This window comes from Leucopleurus acutus (genome assembly GCF_964270905.1).
Source record: "Leucopleurus acutus genome assembly, chromosome: 10".
NCBI classification, from domain to species: Eukaryota; Metazoa; Chordata; class Mammalia; order Artiodactyla; family Delphinidae; genus Leucopleurus; species Leucopleurus acutus.
This window is the reverse complement of record NC_139153.1, coordinates 18,357,643-18,380,321: the sequence shown is the minus strand read 5'-3', so window position 1 is coordinate 18,380,321 and position 22,679 is coordinate 18,357,643. Positions and strand designations below refer to the sequence as shown.

Here is a 22,679-nt window from a genome sequence, read left to right as displayed (position 1 = left end):
GGTTGGGGGAAATGGGGAGTGACTGCTAGTGGGTACAGAATTTCTGTTTGAGGTGCTGAAGATGCTCTAAATTTAGATTCTGCTGGTGGTTGCACACCTCTGTGAATATACTAAAACCCACTGAATTGTTTACTATGAATGGGTGAATTCTCTGATGTGTAAATTATGTTTCAATAAAGCTATTAAGAGAGGATAAAAGCATGGTCTCTAATAACTCTGTCATAAAAATCGTGGTGTATATTTTGACTGGCCCCTCATGGTTCATGTTCTTGTCCCTGAACAATTACTATGGCCAGGAAAATAGGATACTCTGATTAGCCCAACTTAAGTCACATTCTCTCCTTTGGACAACAGGGACCAATTGCATCGGAACCATATGGATTCAGTTTTTCCACAGGAGAGAGGGTAGATACAATGTTTATATATATATATATAGAGAGAGAGAGAGACAGACAGAGAGAGAGAGAGAGAGAGGGAGAGAAGTAACTTTTCTTTGCCTCAATTTACTTATCTGTAAAATGGGAATAAGAATTTTACTAACTCATAGTGTGGTGAACACTTAAATTAGTTAATAAATGTAACACCCTTAGGAATAATGCACAGTACATAGTAAGTGTTATCTGTAATTCTTATTATTATTGCTGTTATTATGAGTACTGATAAGTAGCATCAAACTACTGAGATCATTAACTGTTTTCCCCAAAGGACCTTATCTTGCTTAACAGCAGCAGAAGTTTTTTCCGTCTAGTTGGCCAAGCCATAACCAGCACAGTACAATTACAACACGCCCCAGCAGAGGATGCTCCTATTTTGATATCAGACACATCGTAGTCTTTTTGACCAACGTGATTACCATCTTAGTAATTCTGGAATTACCATGTTTGTTATGAAGCATGGTACAAGAATCGTGACTAATATTTGTTGATTACTTACTGTTACATAATTCTTTGATTGCAAGCAATTATAATTGACTTAGGCTGAGTTAATCAGAAGAGGACTTGATTGGAAGGATGTTAGGGACTCTCAGAATGGAAAAGAAGTTTAGCACACTAGGCTTGTGTCTGATTAGAGACTGCAAGCAAAACATCTGATTTATATTCATTCTTTCCCCATACTATACTAAAATGGATAATTAATTTTTTAAGTAGCATAAACCTTCTGTTCTAGGATAAAAAGTACAGAAGAGGAGGCAATTAAAGCTTGAAGTAGATTTTACCACTAAGTTGGTGGTAACCAACTTAGTCTGCTTGAGACATCTGTATCATTAACCAGCAATGGAGAAAGCCCAGGAGCAAGTGACTCACATGACACAATCCCAAAAGGCCAGTGAACTGGTGGCATCAGCTGGAATTGGCAGTGAAAATATGCCTAAAATGAGTGGTTTCATTGCAAGATTCTTTGAGAAACACTTAGACCCCCAGATTGCCAATTTTATATCATGTAACTGGGATTCCGCCTCTCTCTTTCCCTGGGCAAAAGATTGGCAGTTCCGTTTCTAGAGAAGATAAAATAGATTATTTCTGGACTATAGGAATCCAGGCACAGTGGTGGGCATCATGTTGAAACATGAGGTTCAGTCTAAAATTTAAATATGAATGCTGAGACCACAGACCTTTCCTCCCATGTAGCTCTCAGAACCTTGCAAGGAAAATTATGTCTTCCAAACAGGGATTTGAAAGAAATATCTTTGGGGATTTAAGGACACTGACATCAGGAGTTTCCCCATTAAGGTGGCCCAGCCAGAGCTTCCTACACTGAAGCATACAGCTGACAAGTTCCCTCCACATACTTCCAAACTCCTCTTAAATCTCAATGGAAATCCAGAAATCACTAGATATTTGGAGAAACTCTCTACTAGGAAAGACAGAAGTCAAGACAAATAAAGAGAAAAACATCAATATAGAGAACATCATCTAAGAAGGATGAATGAAACTTCTAAAAAAATTATCATCAGTATTCTCAGAGAAATAAAAGAAGGTATTACATGAAGAAGCATAGGATTCTATTTTAAAAATGAAACATTTAGGGACTTCCCTGGTGGTGCAGTGGTTAAGAATCCACCTGCCAATGCAGGGGGCATGGGTTCGAGCCCTGGTCTGGGAGGATCCCACATGCCGCGGAGCAGCTGAGCCCGTGCGCCACAACTGCTGAGCCTGCGCTCTAGAGCCCGCGAGCCACAAGTAGAGAAAGCCTGCACACAGCAACAAAGACCCAACACAGCCAAATATAAATAAAATAAATAAATTTATTTTAAAAAAAAACATTTAGAGGATTTTAAAATCCTCATAAATTCAAACTGTGGTAGTAGAAATGAACAAATCAATAGAAGAATTGGGAGGAAAAGGTTTTTATTCAGAAAGTAGAATAAAAAAACAATAAAAACCAATGATATGGAGGATAGCAATACAATGTTTAGAAAATTAGAGGATAGATCAAACATCTAAAGAACAGGAGCCCTGGAAAGAGAACATAGAACACAAAGGATAGGAAATCAGCAGTGAAACTAATTCAAGAAAATTTCGGGACTTCCCTGGTGGCCCAGTGGGTAAGATGCCACGCTTCCAGTGCAGGACACCCGGGTTCGATCCCTAGTCAGGGAACTAGATCCTGCATGCATGGCACAACTAAGAAGGCTGCAGGCCGCAGTGAAGATCCCGAGTACTGCAGCTAAATTCTCTTCCAGGGTAAGAAGTCAGTAGATGAGGCATATGTGACATAATGAGAAATATACATTTGGTCTCTGGTCCCGGTTCCTGACACAGAGTTCCTAAAACCCTTGTAATTTCTTGAATAATGGGTGTGATAGAGGCATCTTACATAGAGCTTCTTAGTCCCTTGGGATTTCCTGGTTAATAGGCATGTCTTTTTTTTCTAATGAGGTGACCCTTGGTGGGCTTCTGGATGGGGGCCGGTCACTAGAAAGACCAAGCCATGATTGGAACTTTCAGCCCTACTCCCCATCCTCTAGGAGGGGAGAGGGAGATTGGAGATTGAGTTAATGATTGATCATGCCTACGTGATGAAGCCTCCATTCAAATCTGTAAACGATGAGGTCCAGAGAGATTTTGGATTGGTGAACGCATCCATGTGCTGGGAGGGTGGTGCAAACGTTATGGAGACAGAAGCTCCTGGGCTCAGGACCCTTCTGGACCTTACCCTACGTAGTCAGGGTCATAACTGAATTGTAGGACAGCCAGTTGGTGTCTGGAGTGTTGGCGAGTTGGTTGGTGTGGGGGAAAGCCCCACACATTTGGTGCCAGAAGTTGTGAGTTCAGAGAATTGTTTTTCTTTTAGCGTGTTATTTAGAGATGTGGAGGTACTTACCCAAAGAATCAGTTTTAAAGGATTGGAATTGGTTGTTTTTGGTGAGAGGGGGAAATGTGGTGGGAGATGTTGAGGACATTTTTTATGTATTTGTTCATATGTCTGTTTGTCTATCTACATTAAATTATTTACCAAGCCTTTGTTAACAGTTCGACCCTTGTGTTTCTCAAATACTAGAAAATTACTCACTGGTAACTCTTGAAATCAGTTTAGTGGCTAATGATCAGTTCTTTAAAAAATTAAATAACTAAAGTAGTATCGAATAAGGGATATGCGTTACTATAGTAAGGACAAATATATTTTTGAAAATGTTTCTGTTTTATATATTTATGTGTGCACGTACTACTAGTATCATGATATAAATGCATGTCTTACTGTGGGGTGCAGTTGAAAACAGCGTGAGAAATGAGGCTTTAAGACAGGTCTTCAGGACATACAACTGAAAGGAGAGATCTGAATGGTTGGTGGTCAATGGCCAGGCAGTGACTGTCACACTAGTACATTCTGGGATCCTCAGGTTCATGATTTCAGCAACTCTTCACTTTTTGAGGAATGTACTGATTGGTACCATTTTTTTCCAACAAGGAAACTGAAGTTGAGGGAAGTTAATCATTTTCCTGGAGTAAATCTTAGAGCCTGGATTGGAGCCCAAGTTTCTCCCATAGTATAGTCTTTCTGCCCTGCTTCTTGTAGTTTGTAAATGCCAGAATTTTCTCCTGTATTTGTAGAAAAGATTCCCAAAATTTTCCAAAATACCTCCTTTGGAAGATTCCCGGGAACCTTCCATCCTTATCTGTTAAATGGGTATAAAAATAGTACACATGTCTTTGTTCACACTCACTTGTTCAGTGAAGCTATTGTATTTAAAATTGCTCCCCTCCCTCACTTTATTTTTTCCTCTATGCTACTATCTTTAAAGTTAGAATACTACATACTTTACTTATTCGTTTTATTCTCACTAACATGTAAGCCCTATCATGGGAAAGGTTTTTGGTCTCCAACAAGTAGAGTAGTGCACTGCACATATTAGCGGAAGGCACTCAGTAAAACTATTGGGATGTTTGGATGAGAAGGAAGGAGGGGAAGGAAGGATGGAAGGGTGGGAAAGAGGGAGGGAGGACGGACGTCGGATGCATGAATGAATGGACTTACAATAAGGGCTTTACCAAGTTCATCAAAGGGTCGTAGAGAGGATTTGAAGATTTAACACTTATAACTTGCTAGACTTGAACCCAGTATATATTCAGTACACGTTAGTTGGATTTGATTTCAAATACAAGGAAAATGAAAACATTTGTTGAAAACCAGTCCAATTCGAGGGAAGAGCTACAGTTCCTTGTGACCCAGTGATCCTGTTTCCAGCAACTCCCTAGCAGACAGCATATTCTCTGGGACGGCATCATCTGACTAAGAAACTGGTCTCTGCTTTAAATGACAGTTGCCAGGGCTAACAGGATGTCTACAGCCTGCAGGAGAAGATAGTGTGTACTTGCTGGCCGGGATTGCAACACCTGATAAGAGGAGGAAGCAAGCCAAAGGGATGGAAGCAGATGGAAGATCTGAGAGAGCCATTATCTCAGAGCATGCCAGAGAAACCAGACACCTTCAGTAACGCAAGGCCTGTGGAAAACGTCCTGCATGCAGTTAAAACAGCTGACCCAACAGCTGAGATGATGAAATCAAAGACCAAACACAAGCTTGACGAGCCAGACTTTTAGGAGAAGCGTCCTGAACAAAGCCATCATTGATTTGCTCAACTCAGAGGCAATCTGAATCTTGTTTGCATGGAGATCAGAGATTAAACTGATCAGAAGAGTCTACTGCGTTGATGGGAACATGTGTGAATGTAGTAGCCAGGACATGGGTACAATCTGCTCTTTGTTAAAACTTCACAAAAATGAGTATGTAAGTTATATATCATTCCACAAGAGGGCACAATAGAGGCAAAAATAAAAATGGATGTAATTTTTCTCCTGGGCCACTGCATTTTTTAAAAAATTATTTATTTAATTAATTTATTTTTGGCCGTGTTGGGTCTTCATTGCTGCGCACGGGCTTTCTCTAGCTGCGGTGAGCAGGGGGCTGCTCTTTGTTGCAGTGTGTGGGCTTCTCATTGCGGTGGCTTCCCTTGTTGCAGAGCACAGGCTCTAGGCGCGCGGGCTTCAGTAGTTGTGGCACGCGGGCTTAGTTGCTCCGCGGCATGTGGGATCTTCCCGGACCAGGGATCGAACCCATGTCCCCTGCATTGGCAGGCGGATTCTCAACCACTGCACCACCAGGGAAGCCCCCACTGCATTTTAAGCTAGCCATTTAGTGACCCTGAAAAATCTCAAAACAGTTTAAGTGGTGCGTCACTATTTAATCGAGAGTGGATATTTATTTTTGTACAAGTTCCCAATGGAACAGGGAAGAAAACACTGTATGGGAATGATACATTTCAAGTGTTCATAATTCTCTCCCCTGCCTTAAACTATTTTCACATTATAAAGGATGTTTGAGAATGTGTAGAATCAAACAGAAAGTTCTTTGTTCTCTGCACATCCAAAACAAAAGGGAAATATCTGAAAAGAGAAAATTAGAAAGTATGTATAGAGTGAATCCATTGGTATTTTTAAAAAGCCAAAAGTATATGTTGGTGGGAACATAAATTGATACAGCCACTATGGAAAACAGTAGGGAGGTTCCTTAAAAACTAAAAATAGAGTTACCATATGATCCAGGAATCCCAGTCCTGGGCATATACTGGAGAAAAGTCTAATTCAAAAAGATACATGCACCCCAATGTTCATAGCAGCACTATTTATAATAGCCAAGACATGGAAGCAGCCTCAGTGTCCATTGCCAGACGAATGGATAAAGAAAATGTGATACATATATACAATGGAATATTACTCAGCCATAAAAAAGAATGAAATAATGCCATTTGCAGCAACATGGATAGACCTAGAGATTATCATACTAAATGAAGTCAGAGAAAGACAAATATATGATAGCACTTATATGTGGAATCTAAAAAATGATACAGATGAACTTATTTACAAAACAGAGACAGACTCACAGACATAGAAAACAAACTTATGGTTACCAAAGGAGAAAAGGGTGGGGAGGGATAAATTAGGAGTTTGGGATTAGCAGATACAAACTACTATATGTAAAATAGGTAAACAACAACATCCTACTATATATAGCACTGGAAACTATATTCAATATTTTGTAATAAACTATAATGGAAAAGAATATGAAAAAGAATATATATATGTATATATTTGAATCACTGTGCTGTATACCCATAAAACACAACATTGTAAATCAACTGTACCTCAATTTAAAAAAATCCAAAAGTATGTGCATTTGTGTGTGTGTATATATACACACATTCATATACACAAACATTCATTCAATAATACTTATTCAGCCCCAACTATGTGACTGGCCCTAGAAATATGACTGTGAGCAAGTTATCCAAATGTCCTGCTTTCACGGAGCTTACATCCTAGTCAGGGAAGAATGACAAAAACAATTAAAGTTCATTTCAGGTAGTAATAAGAATAATGGGGGAAAATTAAAGTGTTTAGAGAGTGATGGGGAGTGGGGCTCTCTGAGGAGGTAACAGTTGAGTTGAGATCTGAATTCCTGGCCTTGCAAAGGTCACATATATAGATAAATGTGTAGAAACTGTCTGGGGTGATATTCACTGAACCGTTATGGTTAGTTAATGCAGAAAAGAGGAGAGAGTGTTGCAGGGGCATGGAGTGATGGTGTGGTGGGGATAGGCAGAAAAAGAAAAATTTGAATTTCTTATTCTGTGGATTGCTAAATTGTCCATACTTTTATAACACACAAGCATGAATTTGTATATTGTATAATTTAGACAATTTTTTAAAATGGCAAACCAGTCAGAAAAAAAAAAAAAAGAGCATCAAAGCTTTTCGTAATGTATAGAAACTTTTTGTTCACATTTGCAAATACATACAGGCATGCCAGAATTACAGAAGGTCCTGGCCTCTTTCTGGCCAGGTGTTCTGGTTCTGGGTATATTTACATTAATACAAACAGTAAATGTGGCAATGATAACAGAGAAAATGATGATGGTACTGATCTATTTGTCTCCCTGCCATCCGAGTCCCTTCCCTCCTGCATGCCACTCCTGGATTTTTGGTTTCTGAATGATATTCTCATGTGGATTCTCAGCCCAGAGCCTTCCCAGAGTCTCTGTAGGATCAATTCGCATCCCCTCAGCCTGGTGTTCAGGGCCCTTTGAATTCTGACCGAGTGCACCTATTAACTTTTCAGCATTATTCCAAATCATGAATTCCCATTCCAGCCAGGCTGCTCTGCCATTGTCTTTCCGAGACGCTGTGTGTATTACCCCCCTCCATACTGTTGCTTGGGGACCACGCCTCTCCACTCTTCCACCTCCAGCCTCACTTATTAAAATCATGCCCAGTAATTCAAAACTCAGCCCAATACCCTGATAATCTAAGCTCAAAATTTTCTGTTTCTTTAACAGATTATTTTTCAAAGGCACATACAGGCTCGTGAGATCAAGTATCAATGTGAATTCATGTTTTTTTAATAGATAGATAGGTAGTTAACTAGATAGATAGAGATATGTATGTATACCTTGGGTAGTATACATACATGTACTTCCTAGAGATCCACTAAGAGAGGCTAGAAGCAGTGACACCCCAGTAGCAATGAGCACACCTTGCACCCAAATCTTGGTTTCTAAATTCCATCCTCCAATAATAGGAACCAGGGCTCCTTGTAGAACTTGTTGATTCTAGAACAGAGGGCAGGGAAAGTGCAAGACGAGCCTGGAGTGTCTTGTGGTGCTAGAAGGTAAGGATGTGGAAAAAAAGGAAGGGCGTGCATATTGAAAGCGCACAGGAGCCAATCTGAAAGAGCTCCAAATGACCAAAGTTGAAACAGCTTGAGCAACAAAATAAATAATTATTTATTTAAGAATATATATCTGGGCTTCTCTGGTGGCGCAGTGGTTGAGAGTCCGCCTGCCGATGCAGGGGACACGGGTTCGTGCCCTGGTCTGGGAAGATCCCACATGCCGCGGAGCGGCTGGGCCCGTGAGCCAAGATCCAACTCCACAACGGGAGAGGCCACAACAGTGAGAGGCCCGCGTACCGCAAAAAAAAAAAAAAAAAGAATATATATCAAATTTTAACCCCCCAATAAAATAATTTTCATAAGTCCATACCAATACAAATAAATAACTGAACAAATAACTGGATGGGGAGAAATGACAACTCTTTCTTACAGAAGAATTCAATTAATGTAGAAAGAAATGAGGGAAATAGAAAATCACCATTAGAATTCTACAGTACTAATTACTGCAGGTAAGATCTGCCAGTGAATACTAAAATTAGGGGGTGTAAGTTTAACCAGAAACAGGATATTTTCATGGTTTCAAAGTGTCTCCTTTACAATATTTAGTAATTACCAGGGAGAAATAGTAAGTTTACTGTGAAGAATACTGATAGACAGTACCTTAGCCAGCCAAGGGATCAAGGCTCACATCACCAGTAACATATTGATATATCAACATCATGTACACCCAGAGACGGGCACACACAGGGAAAGGACACTTCACCTCTGTAGTATTTTTCCTGACAGTGCATACCCTCAATCTAATCCTGAGAAAACACCCACATTGAGAGACTTTGTACAAAATAGCTGACCAGTATTCTTCAAAGCTGTCAAGCTCATGAATAGACAAGGAAAGACTGAAGAACTGTCACAGACTGGAGAAGAGAAAGTACTCCTAACAGCTCAAGGCACTGTGAGATGCCAATTGGATTTTGGAACAGAAAGAAGACATTAGTGGAAAAACTGGTAAAATCAGAGTAACTCTGTGGTTAATAGAATTGTACCAAGGTTAATTTCTTAGTCTTAACAAATGTTGGGCGCTTATGTGAGATATTAACACAGGAGAAGCTCAGTGAAGAGTACATGGGAGCTCTCTGGAGTTTTTGCAACTCTTCCGTAAGTCTGAAATGATCTCAAAATAAAAAATTTAAAAAACACACACATACATACATACAGGCACATTCTAGGGGTCCAGGTCAGACCTAATAATTCAGAATCTGGAGGTAGGGCCTAGGAATCTGCATTTCAACCCAGCTTCTTAAATGAATCTCATGTACGCTGAGGTTTAAGAACAATTGCTCTAGCACTAGTCACATCCATCATTCCCGTTGTGAACAAGCACAATTACTGCTTTGTGGTGGATGAAAAACAACATGGTAGAGCACAAGGAGTGTGAGCTTTGGTGTCAGAGAGCCCTGGTTTCATCCAGGTGCTGCCATTTACTACTGCTAACCTTAGGTAAGTTAGTTAAGCTCATCTATGAAATGAGAGTAATAATACCACACTGGCAGGGTTGTTGAGGCACTGGAAACAATGTACTATGTATAGGAAATGGCTGGAATGATGCTTAGCACATAACACGTGCTAAAAAAAAACAGAGGGATCATTATTCCTTTATGTTTGTAAGTTACTTTATTGACAAAAATATCTACCGATTGAATATTTTCTATAGCTGTGTGACCTTGGGGAAGGAACTTAACCTCTCTCTGTCTCAGTCTCCTCATCTATAAAATGGGGGTCATAATAGTACTACCCCATTAGGTTGTCGTGAGGATGAAATGAGGATGAAATTACCATGATTTTTGCGTCTTTCAGATTTCCACTCTGTTTACTAGAGGATCTCTGAGAGGTTACCCAGCCATCAGTGGACATGTCTGTCATTACCTGACTTTCTCCCTTTCCTCAATAATTATTTTCTCTGTAATAGCTTCGAGCTAGGTCCAGTGTGCGTTTTTTGAAAAGGAATGTGACATGATGGTAGAGGAAAAGGGAATTTATTTTGATCAATTTGCAAATATGTATTGAAACGTAGAATTTCCTTTTTGTTCTGATTTTGATTTGGAGACTTGGGAATTTTGGTCCCAGAGGAGGAAGTCCAAGAAGCTTGAGAAATTCTATCCCATTCAATTTATCTTTCTGTAGAATGAGAAGGGGCACGGGACCCCAAAAATTTTCCCCGGAATCTACCCCCTTAGGGGAAAGTTCTCTGTTAGAGAGAGGAGGCAGGTGGCAGGGGACGTTGCCCAGGCTCCTTCATTGGCAAAGGTGGGCTCTCGGTCAGCTTTGAAGGACATCTCACCTGGAGAGGTGTGTGCTCTAGGAACGAATTACTCTTCAAAACAGGAAAAGAAGAAAATATAAAGGACAGGAACCTGATAGAATTGTGGAAATTAAAGATCATCTTAGAATAACTCCTGGAGGGCTTCCCTGGTGGCGCAGTGGTTGAGAGTACGCCTGCTGATGCAGGGGACACGGGTTCATGCCCCGGTCCGGGAAGATCCCACATGCCGCGGAGCGGCTGGGCCCGTGAGCCATGGCCGCTGAGCCTGCGCGTCCGGAGCCTGTGCTCCGCAACGGGAGAGGCCACAACAGTGAGAGGCCCACGTACCGTAAAAAAAAAAAAAAAAAAAAAAAAAAATAACTCCTAGAAAGAATAACTCCTAGAATACATTTTGTTTAGGGAAATAAAAATTCACAAAGGTAGAAATAGGTGAGTAAACACCATTGAGTACATTGTTTAAAGCCAACTTTATTTGAATTGAAAAAATGTAAGAGTGGTATCTGTATTTCGTTTTTTCCCATTTTTACTGTGGTAAGATATGCATAACATAAAATGTTTTAATTAATCATTTTTAAGTGTACAGGTCAATGGCATTCAGTACATTGTTGGGCAAACCACTACCACCATCCATCTCCAGAGCTCCTTCGTCTTCCCAGACTGAAACAGTGGCTGCATTTCTTGGGCCTTTCCATGGAGACCTTCGTTTCTTTAGTCATGACCTGATTTAGTGTATATGGAGACTGTGGCTTTCAGACCGTACGGATAAATTGTTGCTATTTTAGTTATATTCAACTCTCTATTTTTCATAAATGTAGGAGACGTTTCCCCTTGGTAAGAAAACAAACAAAAAAATACGTGTTTCTTTTTTACTTCCTCTTGAAACTTGTCCTTTCCTCCTCTCTGTTTCCACTTCCTGCTTTAACCCTCTTTGAATATTTTTTCCTTCTCCTAATTATCACTAACATCATTTAACAAAGATTCCCTCCTCTGGAATTCAGTCCTACTTGAATCTAAATGGCGTTTTTGTCTTTGCTTCTGTTCTGTCCTTTGCCTCCTGCAGCTCCCTTTCCATTCCTTTAGCTTTTAGGGTCTTTTAAAAATGCTAGTGAGGAACCTAAGTGTTCATCAGCAGATGAAGGGATAAAGAAGATGTGGCACATATACACAATGGAATATTACTCAACCATAAAAAGAAACGTTATTGAGTTATTTGTAGTGAGGTGGATGGACCTAGAGACTGTCATACAGAGTGAAGTAAGTCAGAAAGAGAAAAACAAATACCGTATGCTAACACATATATATGGAATCTAAGAAAAAAAAAAAAAAGGTCTTGAAGAACCTAGGGGTAAGATGGGAATAAAGACACAGACCTACTAAAGCATGGACTTGAGGATACAGGGAGGGGGAAGGGTAAGCTGTGACAAAGTGAGAGAGTGGCGTGGACATATATACACTACCAAACGTAAAATAGATAGCTAGTGGGAAGCAGCCGCATAGCACAGGGAGATCAGCCCGGTGGTTTGTGACCACCTAGAGGGGTGGGATGAGACGCAAGAGGGAAGAGATATGGGAACATATGTATAACTGATTCACTTTGTTATAAAGCAGAAATTAACACACCATTGTAAAGCAATTATACTCCAATAAAGATGTTAAAAAAAAAATGCTAGCGAGGTAAGGAAATGGGATGATATACATACGAAGTGACTTAGCTGTACCATCAACAGAGGCCTGAAGGGTGACGCACTGGACCACACCCGCAAAAGAATGATATTCAGCCTGGTAGGTGTTATGTTAGTTTTCTCTTCAGGAACTTAGGTCTTCTATTCTTCAACTATTCACAGACCTTCTTATTTCTCAGGACCTGTCCTTTCTTCTGCAATCAGCCTTGAAACATATTTAAAGTTACAATGTTTCTGAGACAGTTCAGCAGTTGAATTCCTTACTTTGTGTAAATATTTATTGGATGCCTAATATAGCTATTAGGCATTGCATTAGGCACATAAACTTTTAGGAGTTAACTAGACCCAGAAGGTCCCTGTCTTCATGGAACTTCTATTGTAATTGGAGGAGGCAAGCAACAGACGAGAAAATAATTGAACAAAAGGCCACTGGTTGCGGACAGAGGTACGTAGAGTGGTGTGATGGGGAGCCTGGAGGCAGAGAGGAAGGAGGCTCTTGGGTAAGCCTTTCTGAGGAGGTCACACCTGAGCTCAGATCTACAGCATGAGTTAGAGCTGGCCATTCGAGAATGGTAACTGGAAAGCTCTGCCTCACATCCGGGAAGCTGTTGGTAGCACTTCATTCACAGGCTGGGGAAGATGCTTATCCTAAATCACAGGAGCTCCCTAGAGCTTAATCTCAGACCCAAGGAAAGGGGGAGAAATGTGAAGTTACTGCTAATTGATGTACATCAACAGATACAATTTGGGGACATCATTAATTTTCACCCTAATCACAGTTTTGATACTTTAGGCAATTGTCTAAAAGGAGAACTCACAAACAATGAAACTGAATAAAGCATCAGGGCTGCACAAGTATTTCATGATTGATAGTGTTTTTCAGCAAATTTGAGTACAGTATCTTCTTTACCTTGGGTGCATTGAATTTCCGGAATGAAGTGAGAAGGAACATTCCAAAAGATGATTCCATTGTTAAATGAGATAGTTTCTGCTTTATGTTTTCTTTCCGAAAGGGGGAAACTAACTGTGTTAGTTTCTATCTAAAGAAAGACTTAAGAGCATCTCCGACAGAGGAAACCCTGGCTGTAGGCAGGAAGAGAAGTAGGAGCTTGTTAACTTCCTATTAAGTCCATTTTCCTCCTCACCCTCTGTTGATTTTGACAGTAACTGAGCCATAATGAAAAGTTGTGCTAGGAGGTGAAAGATCACCACTGATAGGAACTCGGTCCCCTGTAGGGACAGAGTGTGTCCATCCTGCAGAGCCTTTTAGGGACCATGGTTCATGTGTAATGAAAGCACAGTGAAAAGGCTTGAAGGGGTTTAAAGATGAAAGTGACATCCTGTAATGTAAGGTTTTTAAAAAAGCCCTCTGGATCTTTCATAACAATCAGGCTCAGTCCATCAGGAAGGTGTATCTACCCTAAATGAGTATGCACCTAACAACAGAGCTTCCAAATCTACAAAGCAAAACCTTGCTTAGAGAAGTAGACAAATCCACAATCAGAGCGAGAGACTGCAACACTCCTCTTTTGATAATTGTCTGTTAGTGTGAAAATAAATGATGGCTCGCAAATCATATCTGTTTTTTGTGTGTTTGTTTGTTTTTGCCTGTGCCACGTGGCTTGTGGGATCTCAGTTCCCCACCCAGGGATTGAACCCAGGCCATGGCAGTGAAAGCCCGGAATCCTAAACACTAGGCCACCAGGGAACTCTCCCAAATCATATCTGTTGATGTTAATGAATTTGCAGTAACTTCATATTTCTCCCCTCTTTCTTTGTGTCCGAAGATAAAACTCCATAGAGCTCCTGTGGTTATAATAAGCAAACAGAAAATCAGTTAGCACCTAGAAATCCTTGACAACACTATCAACCAACTGACCTAATTGGCACCTACAGAATTTACAGAATGCTCCACCCAACAACTGCAGAATAATAAACCTTCAGCATTCACCAGGATACACCATATGTGGGCCATAAAACAAGTCTCAGTGAATTTGAGAGGATTGAAATCATGCAGAGTGTGCTCCCTGACTACAAGGAAATTAGATTAGAAATGAATAATAAAAAGATATCTGGAAAATCCCAAATATTTGGAAATTAAACAACCACCCTTGTAAATAACCCATGGGTCAAAGAAGAAATGACACTGGAGATTAAAAATCCCTCTGGCCGCTCTGTGAGGAATAGATTGAACGGGAAAGTGTGTACACAGGGAGGCCAGTGAATGGACCCTTCCAGAATTCTAGGGGAGCTGTAATGGTGCCTTGAACTCAGGGTAAGGCAGTGGAAAGGGAGAGAAATGGGCAGATTCAGATGTATTTTGGAGGAAGAGCATACGGGACTTGCTGAGGATTGGATGTGGGCAATGGGGATAGGAGAGGAAACATCAGACCTCAAGGTTTCTGGTTCATGTCATTTCACATCTCCCCATGGCTCTTAGGATCACGTCCAAATTTGTCAGCATAGCTCCTGATTGGGCCCCTGCCCACTTAGACAGCCTAATCTCTCCCCACCCCTGGCTCTTGGCTCTCCCACTGTAAGCTCCAGCCCCACCAACCAATTTGCTATCCTCCCTGGTGTGTTGCTCCCTCCTGGTCTCTGGGCCTTTTCACATGCTGTTCTATTTATCTTCAGTACTGTGTGCTTTTTTTTTATTTTTTTCGGTACGCGGGCCTCTCACTGTTGTGGCCTCTCCCGTTGCGGAGCACAGGCTCCGGATGCGCAGGCTCAGCGGCCATGGCTCACGGGCCCAGCCGCTCCGCGGCATGTGGGATCTTCCCGGACCGGGGCACGAACCCGCGTCCCCTGCATCGGCAGGCGGACTCTCAACCACTGCGCCACCAGGGAAGCCCTATCTTCAGTACTCTTTGCCCTGCTCTTCACTTGCCTATCTCTCAGCTTAGTTGTCACTTCTGTCCTTTTTTCAATCCAGAATGGTTTAGTAGCCCTGCCAAGTGCTTCTGTGCTACTCCTACCATTAGCCACATCTTATTTTGCTTTGCCTCTTATCTGTCTCCCCCACTAAAGCTCTTTGAGAACAGAGCACATGCCTCATTCTTTTACTACCACCACTACTGCAGCCAGTTACTGGGCTATGGATGAAGGAACTAGCCGTCCTGAGAGTGAGCCCATAAGAATGTCACATGGCATTTATTGAGTCCTTACTGTGTGTATGTCAGGGGCTTCACATGCATTACCTCTTTTAATCATCCCGGAAGCACTCTGAAGTGAGTGACCAATCCCGTCTACAAGATGAGGAAACAGGGAGTTCCCTGGTGGTCCAGTGGTTAAGACTCCGTGCTTCCACTGCAGGTGGCACGCGTTCGATCCCTGGTCGGGGAACTAAGATTCTGCGTGCCGCACAGCACGGCCAAAAAAAAGATAAGGAAACTAAGGCTTAGAAGGCTTAAAGCAGCTTGCCCAAGACCGCAGTTTGTAGTAGAAACAGAATCCAAACACAAATGGTTCGATTTCAAACCCCGAACTTTCAACCACAAAGTTGTACTGTCAAAGTCAGAACAAGGTTGCAGCAAAATGAACTTGAAGGAGAGCCAGTGGCCCCTGATAATCTTGTTGCCGGTGGCCAGAGGCTGCCCAGGTTGGGGTGGTGAATGGAGCCAGAGCAGCATTGTATACAAACAGCTATTGTCTGTCCTCTATTTGCTCTTCTCTGAGAAAACAGAGGCCTCATTTCTAGTGTTAATTTCCATAAGGGAATTAGAATGGCTAATTTTATATCCTTTCGGTAAATATTCCTCTGCCCATTATAAAGTGGCCACAGTGATCCTCTTCAAATTAATACCACCAATAATTGCTGCAGAATTAGCCTCCAGAGACGCAATGTTATAAGAAGAGTGGAGTTTTTCTCCTGGTCTTTTATTTTTGCAGATAAAGAGTAAAAAGCCCTGGTGCTCTTGTTTTCAGTCGAGGTAATATGTGGATTATGATATTAGAAATGTTCGAAAACTTCAACTTTTCTCAGCTTAACTTTGTTTATATAAAAGACACTTTGTGGTCGACACATGCTTTGAAGTGCTGTGAGCATTGATGTACATGGTAACTAATTACACGTGAGTTTTAAAAGAAAAAACACGGAGACTTCTTATAGTAGCAACACCGCTATTCACTGAGTACTTACTACGTACCAGCCACTGTACCGAGTTCCCTGTGTGTGTTTTATTTCACTGGATGTTAGTGACAACCCAAAGACAGGGGACGTGGTGGAGGTCTTGCTTTCCACTTTTTATGCATGGGGAACTGAGGAACTTGTCCAGAGTCACAGGGCACATGATGCCAGGATTTGAACTCAGGAATGCCAGACTCAGTATTCCTAAGGACTATCTTCCATTCCGTCTCTGAGACGTACCATTAGGGCTACTTTTGTGTGTCAGTTTTGAAATATGATCTACCTACCACAAAGAGCCCACCAAAACACTTTATGCTTACTTCACCACACTCACACCTCTGTAACCACTACTGTGGTCAAGAACTAGAGAAACGACCATCACCCCAGAAATCCGCCATCAATGCATCCCTTCCTAGGACCATTACAATTTTCTTTATATTTCAGGAAGGGCAGATGCAGAGGAGGAGGGAGGGAGCGAGGCTTTAGCATCTGCCAACTCCAGTACATATGTGCCAGGGCCAGGCAGGTACTTCGGGAGTGACACACACCAGGTGCAAGCTCAGTTAAAGGCGATTCCATCATACCTGTTGCTCAGGTTAAAATCCATGGAGTTGCCCTTGACTTTTCTCTTAGTCTCACATTCCACATCCAATCTGTTGCGGAAATCCTGTTGGCTCCATTTCAAACTGTGTTATGGATTCAGCCACTTCTCACTCCTGGGTTGTTACCACCTGAGCCAAGCCGCCATCGCATCTCACTTGAATTATTAAAATAGCATCCTAACTGGTCTCCCCGCTTCCCCTGTGTGCCCTAATTGTCTTTTCTCCGTGTAGCATCCAAAGTGATCCTTAATCTAAGTCAGACCGTGGCACTCCTCTGGTAAAAGCCCTTCAATGGCTTCCATCTCACTGACAGTGAAAGAACAAGTTCTTTCAAAGGCAAACAAAGCCCTAAGTGAAGTGACCGGCCCCCGCTCTGCTCCATCCTCATCCCTGGCTCTTCGTTGCCCACTGTGGTCCAGCCGCCCTGGCTCCCTGCTGTTCTAAGAGTGGTCCAGCCTCCGCTATTTGTACTTGCCCTCTTTCTTCTCAGTGAGTCCTTCCCAATGTCCCTAATTAAAATTGCAAGCCCCTTCCTACCTGGGACCCCCGCCCCTCTCCCTGCTTTATTTTTAACCAGCTTCTATACTGTATAATCAATATATTTATCTTGCTTATTATTTCATGATGGAATGCCTCCATCCTGAAGGGTTTTTTAGTTTTCCTTTTCCAAACCTTTTTTCAAGTCTTTTTGTTTTCTTTTTTGTTTTGATGAAAGATGGTAACACTTTTATTTTATTGAAGAAAGTGCTGATAACTTTAACAATAGTATTGATTTAAGACTGAGAAAAAAATTAATCAAGTCAGTGAGCTTGAATTTAGGGACTAGATGTCTGCATAACCCTTAATTGATTAAAACGTTAATATTAATACAGTTTTATTTAGGCCTTATTAGATAATCAGTCATAAAGAGAAATCTGTTCTCTTTCACATGGGTTGAAATAGCTTTCTTGTCCTCTGATTCTCTAATTCTAAATTAGCTTTTTAGTGAAACACTGTGCAGTCTCTCATTTCCTTAAACACATTCTAGAAAGTGACTTTACCGTGTTGCAACTTTATTAGCTCCAAATCCAGCAATTGTTAGCATTATTTGACACATTAACTTGGACAGAACACTTTTCTGTGCATTAGTTTTCCTTCCCAGTAAAATAGGATTGGCAGGATGTTGAGTTCTTTGGGTGGTCTTGAACATCAAAATTGTATTTACATGTGATAGGTAACTTGTATCATGATTGTATAATTTATTATTACTTTTGTAGAGAGTTTGCCCTTCTTCCACAGTACTCTGGAGTTGTGATTTAAAAAAAAAAACAACTCAGCAGGCTAGTGCTAATCTGTGGCAAAGTTTTTACCTGTCCATGGTTAAATAAGAAAAAATAAGTATAGTGTGGTAGATGTTTGTTTAAGTTTGTGTATTCATTTTAAAGAGTTCATCCTAATTCTGGAATTAGGATCTTTAAACTGTTAAGACGGATGTCTTCTTTTATGACATGGTAGATGATCATTATTTTTTTTATTTCATTTTATTGATTTGTAAATTCTATTCCTCTAGTAGATGAGGAAGGAAAGATAAATCCTGCAGTTAATCATGTAAGTTTTGAAATTATTCAAGACTGAAATCTCCATGATGCCTGTACCATACAGTGCCCGTGTTCATCAGTTTCAAATATTAGGATCTCAATGGAGTGGTGTCTTAACTTGCCATAACGAAATACCGTAACTGGATGGCTTAAACCACAGAAATTTATTTTCTTATAGTTCTGGAGGCTAGAAGTCTGAGATTGGTGCTGACATGGTTGGGTTCTGGTGAGGACACTCTCCCTGGCGTGCAGACTGCTGCCTTCTCACTATGTTCTAATGTAGCAGAGAGAGAGAGAGAAAGAGAGCAAGCTGTCTGGTGTCTCTTTTAATGAGGACATGAATCCCATCTTGAGGGTTCCACCGTCAGGACCTCATCTAACCCTAATTACTTCCCAAAGACCCCATCTCCAAATACCCTCACATTGGGGAGTTAGGGCTTCAACATATGCATTTTGTAAAGACACATTCAGTCCATAACAAGTGTTGTTGTAGTTTTAGGATGATGATCCTTCTTTGGTTAAGCTACCTCTAAATTGGGGGAACAATGGCAAAACAAGGCAAAGAACTCTATTACTAACTATGACTTTAAAGTCTCAAACCCCAGGGCAAAATTCTGGTAGACTAAGCATCTAGCATAGCAGAACTTATTTACTTAAGGTGGCTGACTTGAACGATCTTCAACAGAGGTTGACAAACCACAGCCTTTGAGTCAAGAATGGCTTTTACATTTCAGATGGTTGAAAAAAATCAAAAGAAGAAGGCTTTGTGACATCTGAAGATTAAACGAAATTCCAATTTTATTGTCTCTAAATAGTTCTATTGGAAACACCCATGCTCATTTGTTTATATATTGTCCTTGGCTGCTTTTATGCTAACAGCAGTTTAGTAGCTACAACAGAGCCTAAAATATTTACTCTCTGGCCCTTTAGAAAAAGACATTCGCCAATCCTTGCAGACAAAGCCGGCCAATGACTTGTTTTGCCTGTTGCCAAGTCTAAATCTTAGCTGAAAATACTATTTCAAAAAGATGCAGAGCCATTTCCATCAACACTAAAAGAAATGGATCCAGAAACAGAGTATTTACCCTAAAGCTTGGCATGAGCTAATCTACGGATTGTCCACTTCAAGTAGTCTAATGCTAGCCCTAGCTTTTCCAGGAAAAAACTGAGAAAGACAGATGGCCTATTGGAGGATGGAGGAGAAGAAAGCCACAGTCATTTGCTAATGTTTTCATTCCTTGCGACGTTCAGCCCTTACCAGATGTAATCCAGGATCCTGGAATTGGACCAATCTGGATCAAGATGGATCTTCCTTTGAGTCTCTACCCTTTGATTGACCCTTATCCCTGAAGTCCAAGGAGAAGGGAGGAATGGAAGCTAAGAGTGGGACCCTTTCTAGCATTAACATTAATCAACAAAATCATTGGCAGTGTTGACTTATCAGGCCGCTTCCTCTGTTTCTTGTTTTCTCCCTCCTCACCCAATACACACAAAGGTGATTTTAAAGGATGTGGACTCCCTTCTCTACGTGGACACCGATGTTCTGTTTCTGAGACCTGTTGATGACATCTGGAAGCTTCTGAGGCAATTTAATTCCACGCAGCTTGCGGCCATGGCCCCCGAGCATGAAATCCCCAAGATCGGCTGGTACAGCCGCTTTGCTCGGCACCCTTTCTATGGCTCTGCGGGAGTTAACTCAGGAGTCATGCTGATGAACTTAACTCGAATAAGAAGTGCCCAGTTCAAGGTAAGGAAGTATGTTATATTTCCTTGTTTAAATGTCGGGATTTTGTCTCCTCAACGGTGGCGTTCCAGGAGTGTCAGTGTATTGATTTTGGAAGTAGCTGGCTTGCAGGTGAGAATGGAAGAAGCCAGGGAAGAGAAAAGTATTTGGAGAGTTATGGAATATTTGTTGGCTTAGGAGAATTCCAGGTGATTATGGAATTTAAACTGTTCAGCAGAGTTACTATTGGGGAATATTATGTTGCATTTCTGAATTCCATGTTTAAACACTCTGTGTATCCCAGGCTTCAAAAGCCCTGGAAAACTTTTTGGAGTTACCCTAGGGATATATTTATGTAAATGTACAGAGATAAACATACAAGGCTGTTCATGGCCTTGTCTTTTATCCTAGCAAAAAACTGGAAGAACCTAAGTGAACATCAGTAGAGAACAAGTCAAAAAAATTATCCTCCTATTGAAAAGAATTAGATCAAATCTATAAGTGAGATAAGAGCTGTAAAAAATATTAAGTGAAAAAATTAAAATGCAACAGAGCATGATGCCATAGAGGTGATCCCTTTTATGCCTTAGAAACTTCCAGAAGAATATCTAAGAGACTGTTCATTAATTGTGGATACATCTAGGGAAAGTGGGAATGGGAATTGCAGGAGGCAGGAGGAAAAATATTTTTACTTTTTACATCTTTGTGTGCTGGTTGAATATTTAGTCTGAATATGTTGCTTTTGTCTTAAAAGTAAATAATTTTTAAAAAAAAATGTTTTGGAGTGTAGCTGATTTACTATGTTGTGTTAGTTTCAGATGTACAGCAAAGTGAATCAGTTGTACATATATGTATATCCACTCTTTTTCAGATTCTTTTCCCATACAGGCCATTAACAGAATACTGAGTAGAGTTCCCTGTGGTCTGCAGTAGGTCTTTGTTGGTTATCTATCTTATATACACTAGTGTGTGTATGTTCATCCCAAGCTCCTGATCTATGCCTCTGCCACATGGGGCATGATTCTCTGAGCAGAAGCCATAGGCCCAACTGCCCGTTTCTGGTCCATCTACCATCCATGTGTACACCTGTAATCGTCAGCCCTAGTTCTGCTTTGTCCTATGCCTTGAGGCCAACAGGTCCCCTCCTCTGCTGATTTCATTTTCATTCTGGGGAGCGGGGCGGTGAAGGGGAGAACCCATCCCTGTACATTGATTCTCAGCGGGTGAGATGTATTTGCCGTGCTTTAGCCACTCTGATGGTTTTCTCTTTTCCAGAACAGCATGATTCCAACAGGCTTGGCTTGGGAGGACATGCTATACCCTCTGTACCAGAAGTACAAGAATGCCATCACGTGGGGAGACCAGGACTTATTAAATATTATTTTTTATTTCAACCCAGGTAGGTTCTCTTTCAAGAATGCAGTTCTCGGAGGATTCCGCCCACCTCGCCCCACAGAGCACATTCCAGCCCGGGCTGTATTGGCGAAGCCTGAATTGTGCCTGTGTCCCCTGCAAAGGGTGCCTTTTCATCGCCCACCCCAACCCCTCCCCGGGGTCTCACGCGGGCGGTCCTTGCGCTGCTGACACAAAAGGCCAAATGTTGAAACCCCCAACACTGGGCTCCGTTCTTCAAGAATATCTTTTAGGTTTTGCCACGCCATTCTTCCAAGAAGTACAGGCAAAATCAGTGGGTGGCACAGAACTAAATGAAAACATTATAATCTAGGCACAAGGCCCGCCGTAGCCTGAACAATTGCTAGATTGAAGGGAATTGATTCTTGGGATCCTTACAATAAAGTGACTTGTTCAGGGTTAAAAGGGTCTAGAAGAAGGACTTGGATTCCCACATCCCTCTTTCTTTTCACCTAGGGCTAAAGAAATTCGTCTTATATTGTTAAGTCAGTGTTTGGGTAGTTGGGGAAGGAAAGGAGATGTAAATTTCTGGTCTGTGTTTTTGTATTGACACCTAAAGCTAAAAATTTTCCTCCTTTTCTTTCATCTTTGCTACAGCCTTATTTAATGGTATTAAAACCAAAAGCATGTTTTCTCTTTGAGAAAGATCTCTAGGGAAAAAAAGCACTCTTCACCCCAACCTCCTCAGGCCTCTCCTGTGTCTTTAAAAATCCTGAACTAGAGACTCCTGTTTATAAAGACTTCTGTGTATGTACCTTTTTTTTGTTTTTTAACAAAATTGTGAAATGAAACCTAATCTCACATGCCCTTGGATCAAAAAGTAGCAAATCCTGGAAAAGAAAGCGAGCAGATTGATATGGAACGGGGTGCATTTCTGGCAAAGGGTCCCAATACTAATTCATTTGATGAAGGGGATGTGTTGGCTGTTCGTTTGTGGCATGTTTTAATCCATTTCACTTTGATAGCAACAGGGATCAACGGGGATTTGAAAGTCTGCCCCTCCTTTTTCTTCTAAAGCGGATTTCATCTTTTTTTCTAGGTGTAGTTATACTGAGTAGGACTCTTGG

General features: G+C 41.2%; 1 protein-coding gene across 1 annotated transcript in view; it reads left to right on the top strand.

Moving 5' to 3' along the window:
* Positions 1-22,679, top strand: part of GXYLT2 (glucoside xylosyltransferase 2) — a gene marked incomplete at its 5' end in the record, with an annotated part of 81,385 nt that overhangs the window by 42,311 nt on the left and 16,395 nt on the right. The window contains 2 exons of the mRNA XM_082847801.1: positions 19,972-20,223; positions 21,475-21,598. Coding sequence (XP_082703927.1) covers positions 19,972-20,223; positions 21,475-21,598 — 376 coding nt within the window. The remainder of the gene's footprint in view (positions 1-19,971; positions 20,224-21,474; positions 21,599-22,679) is intronic.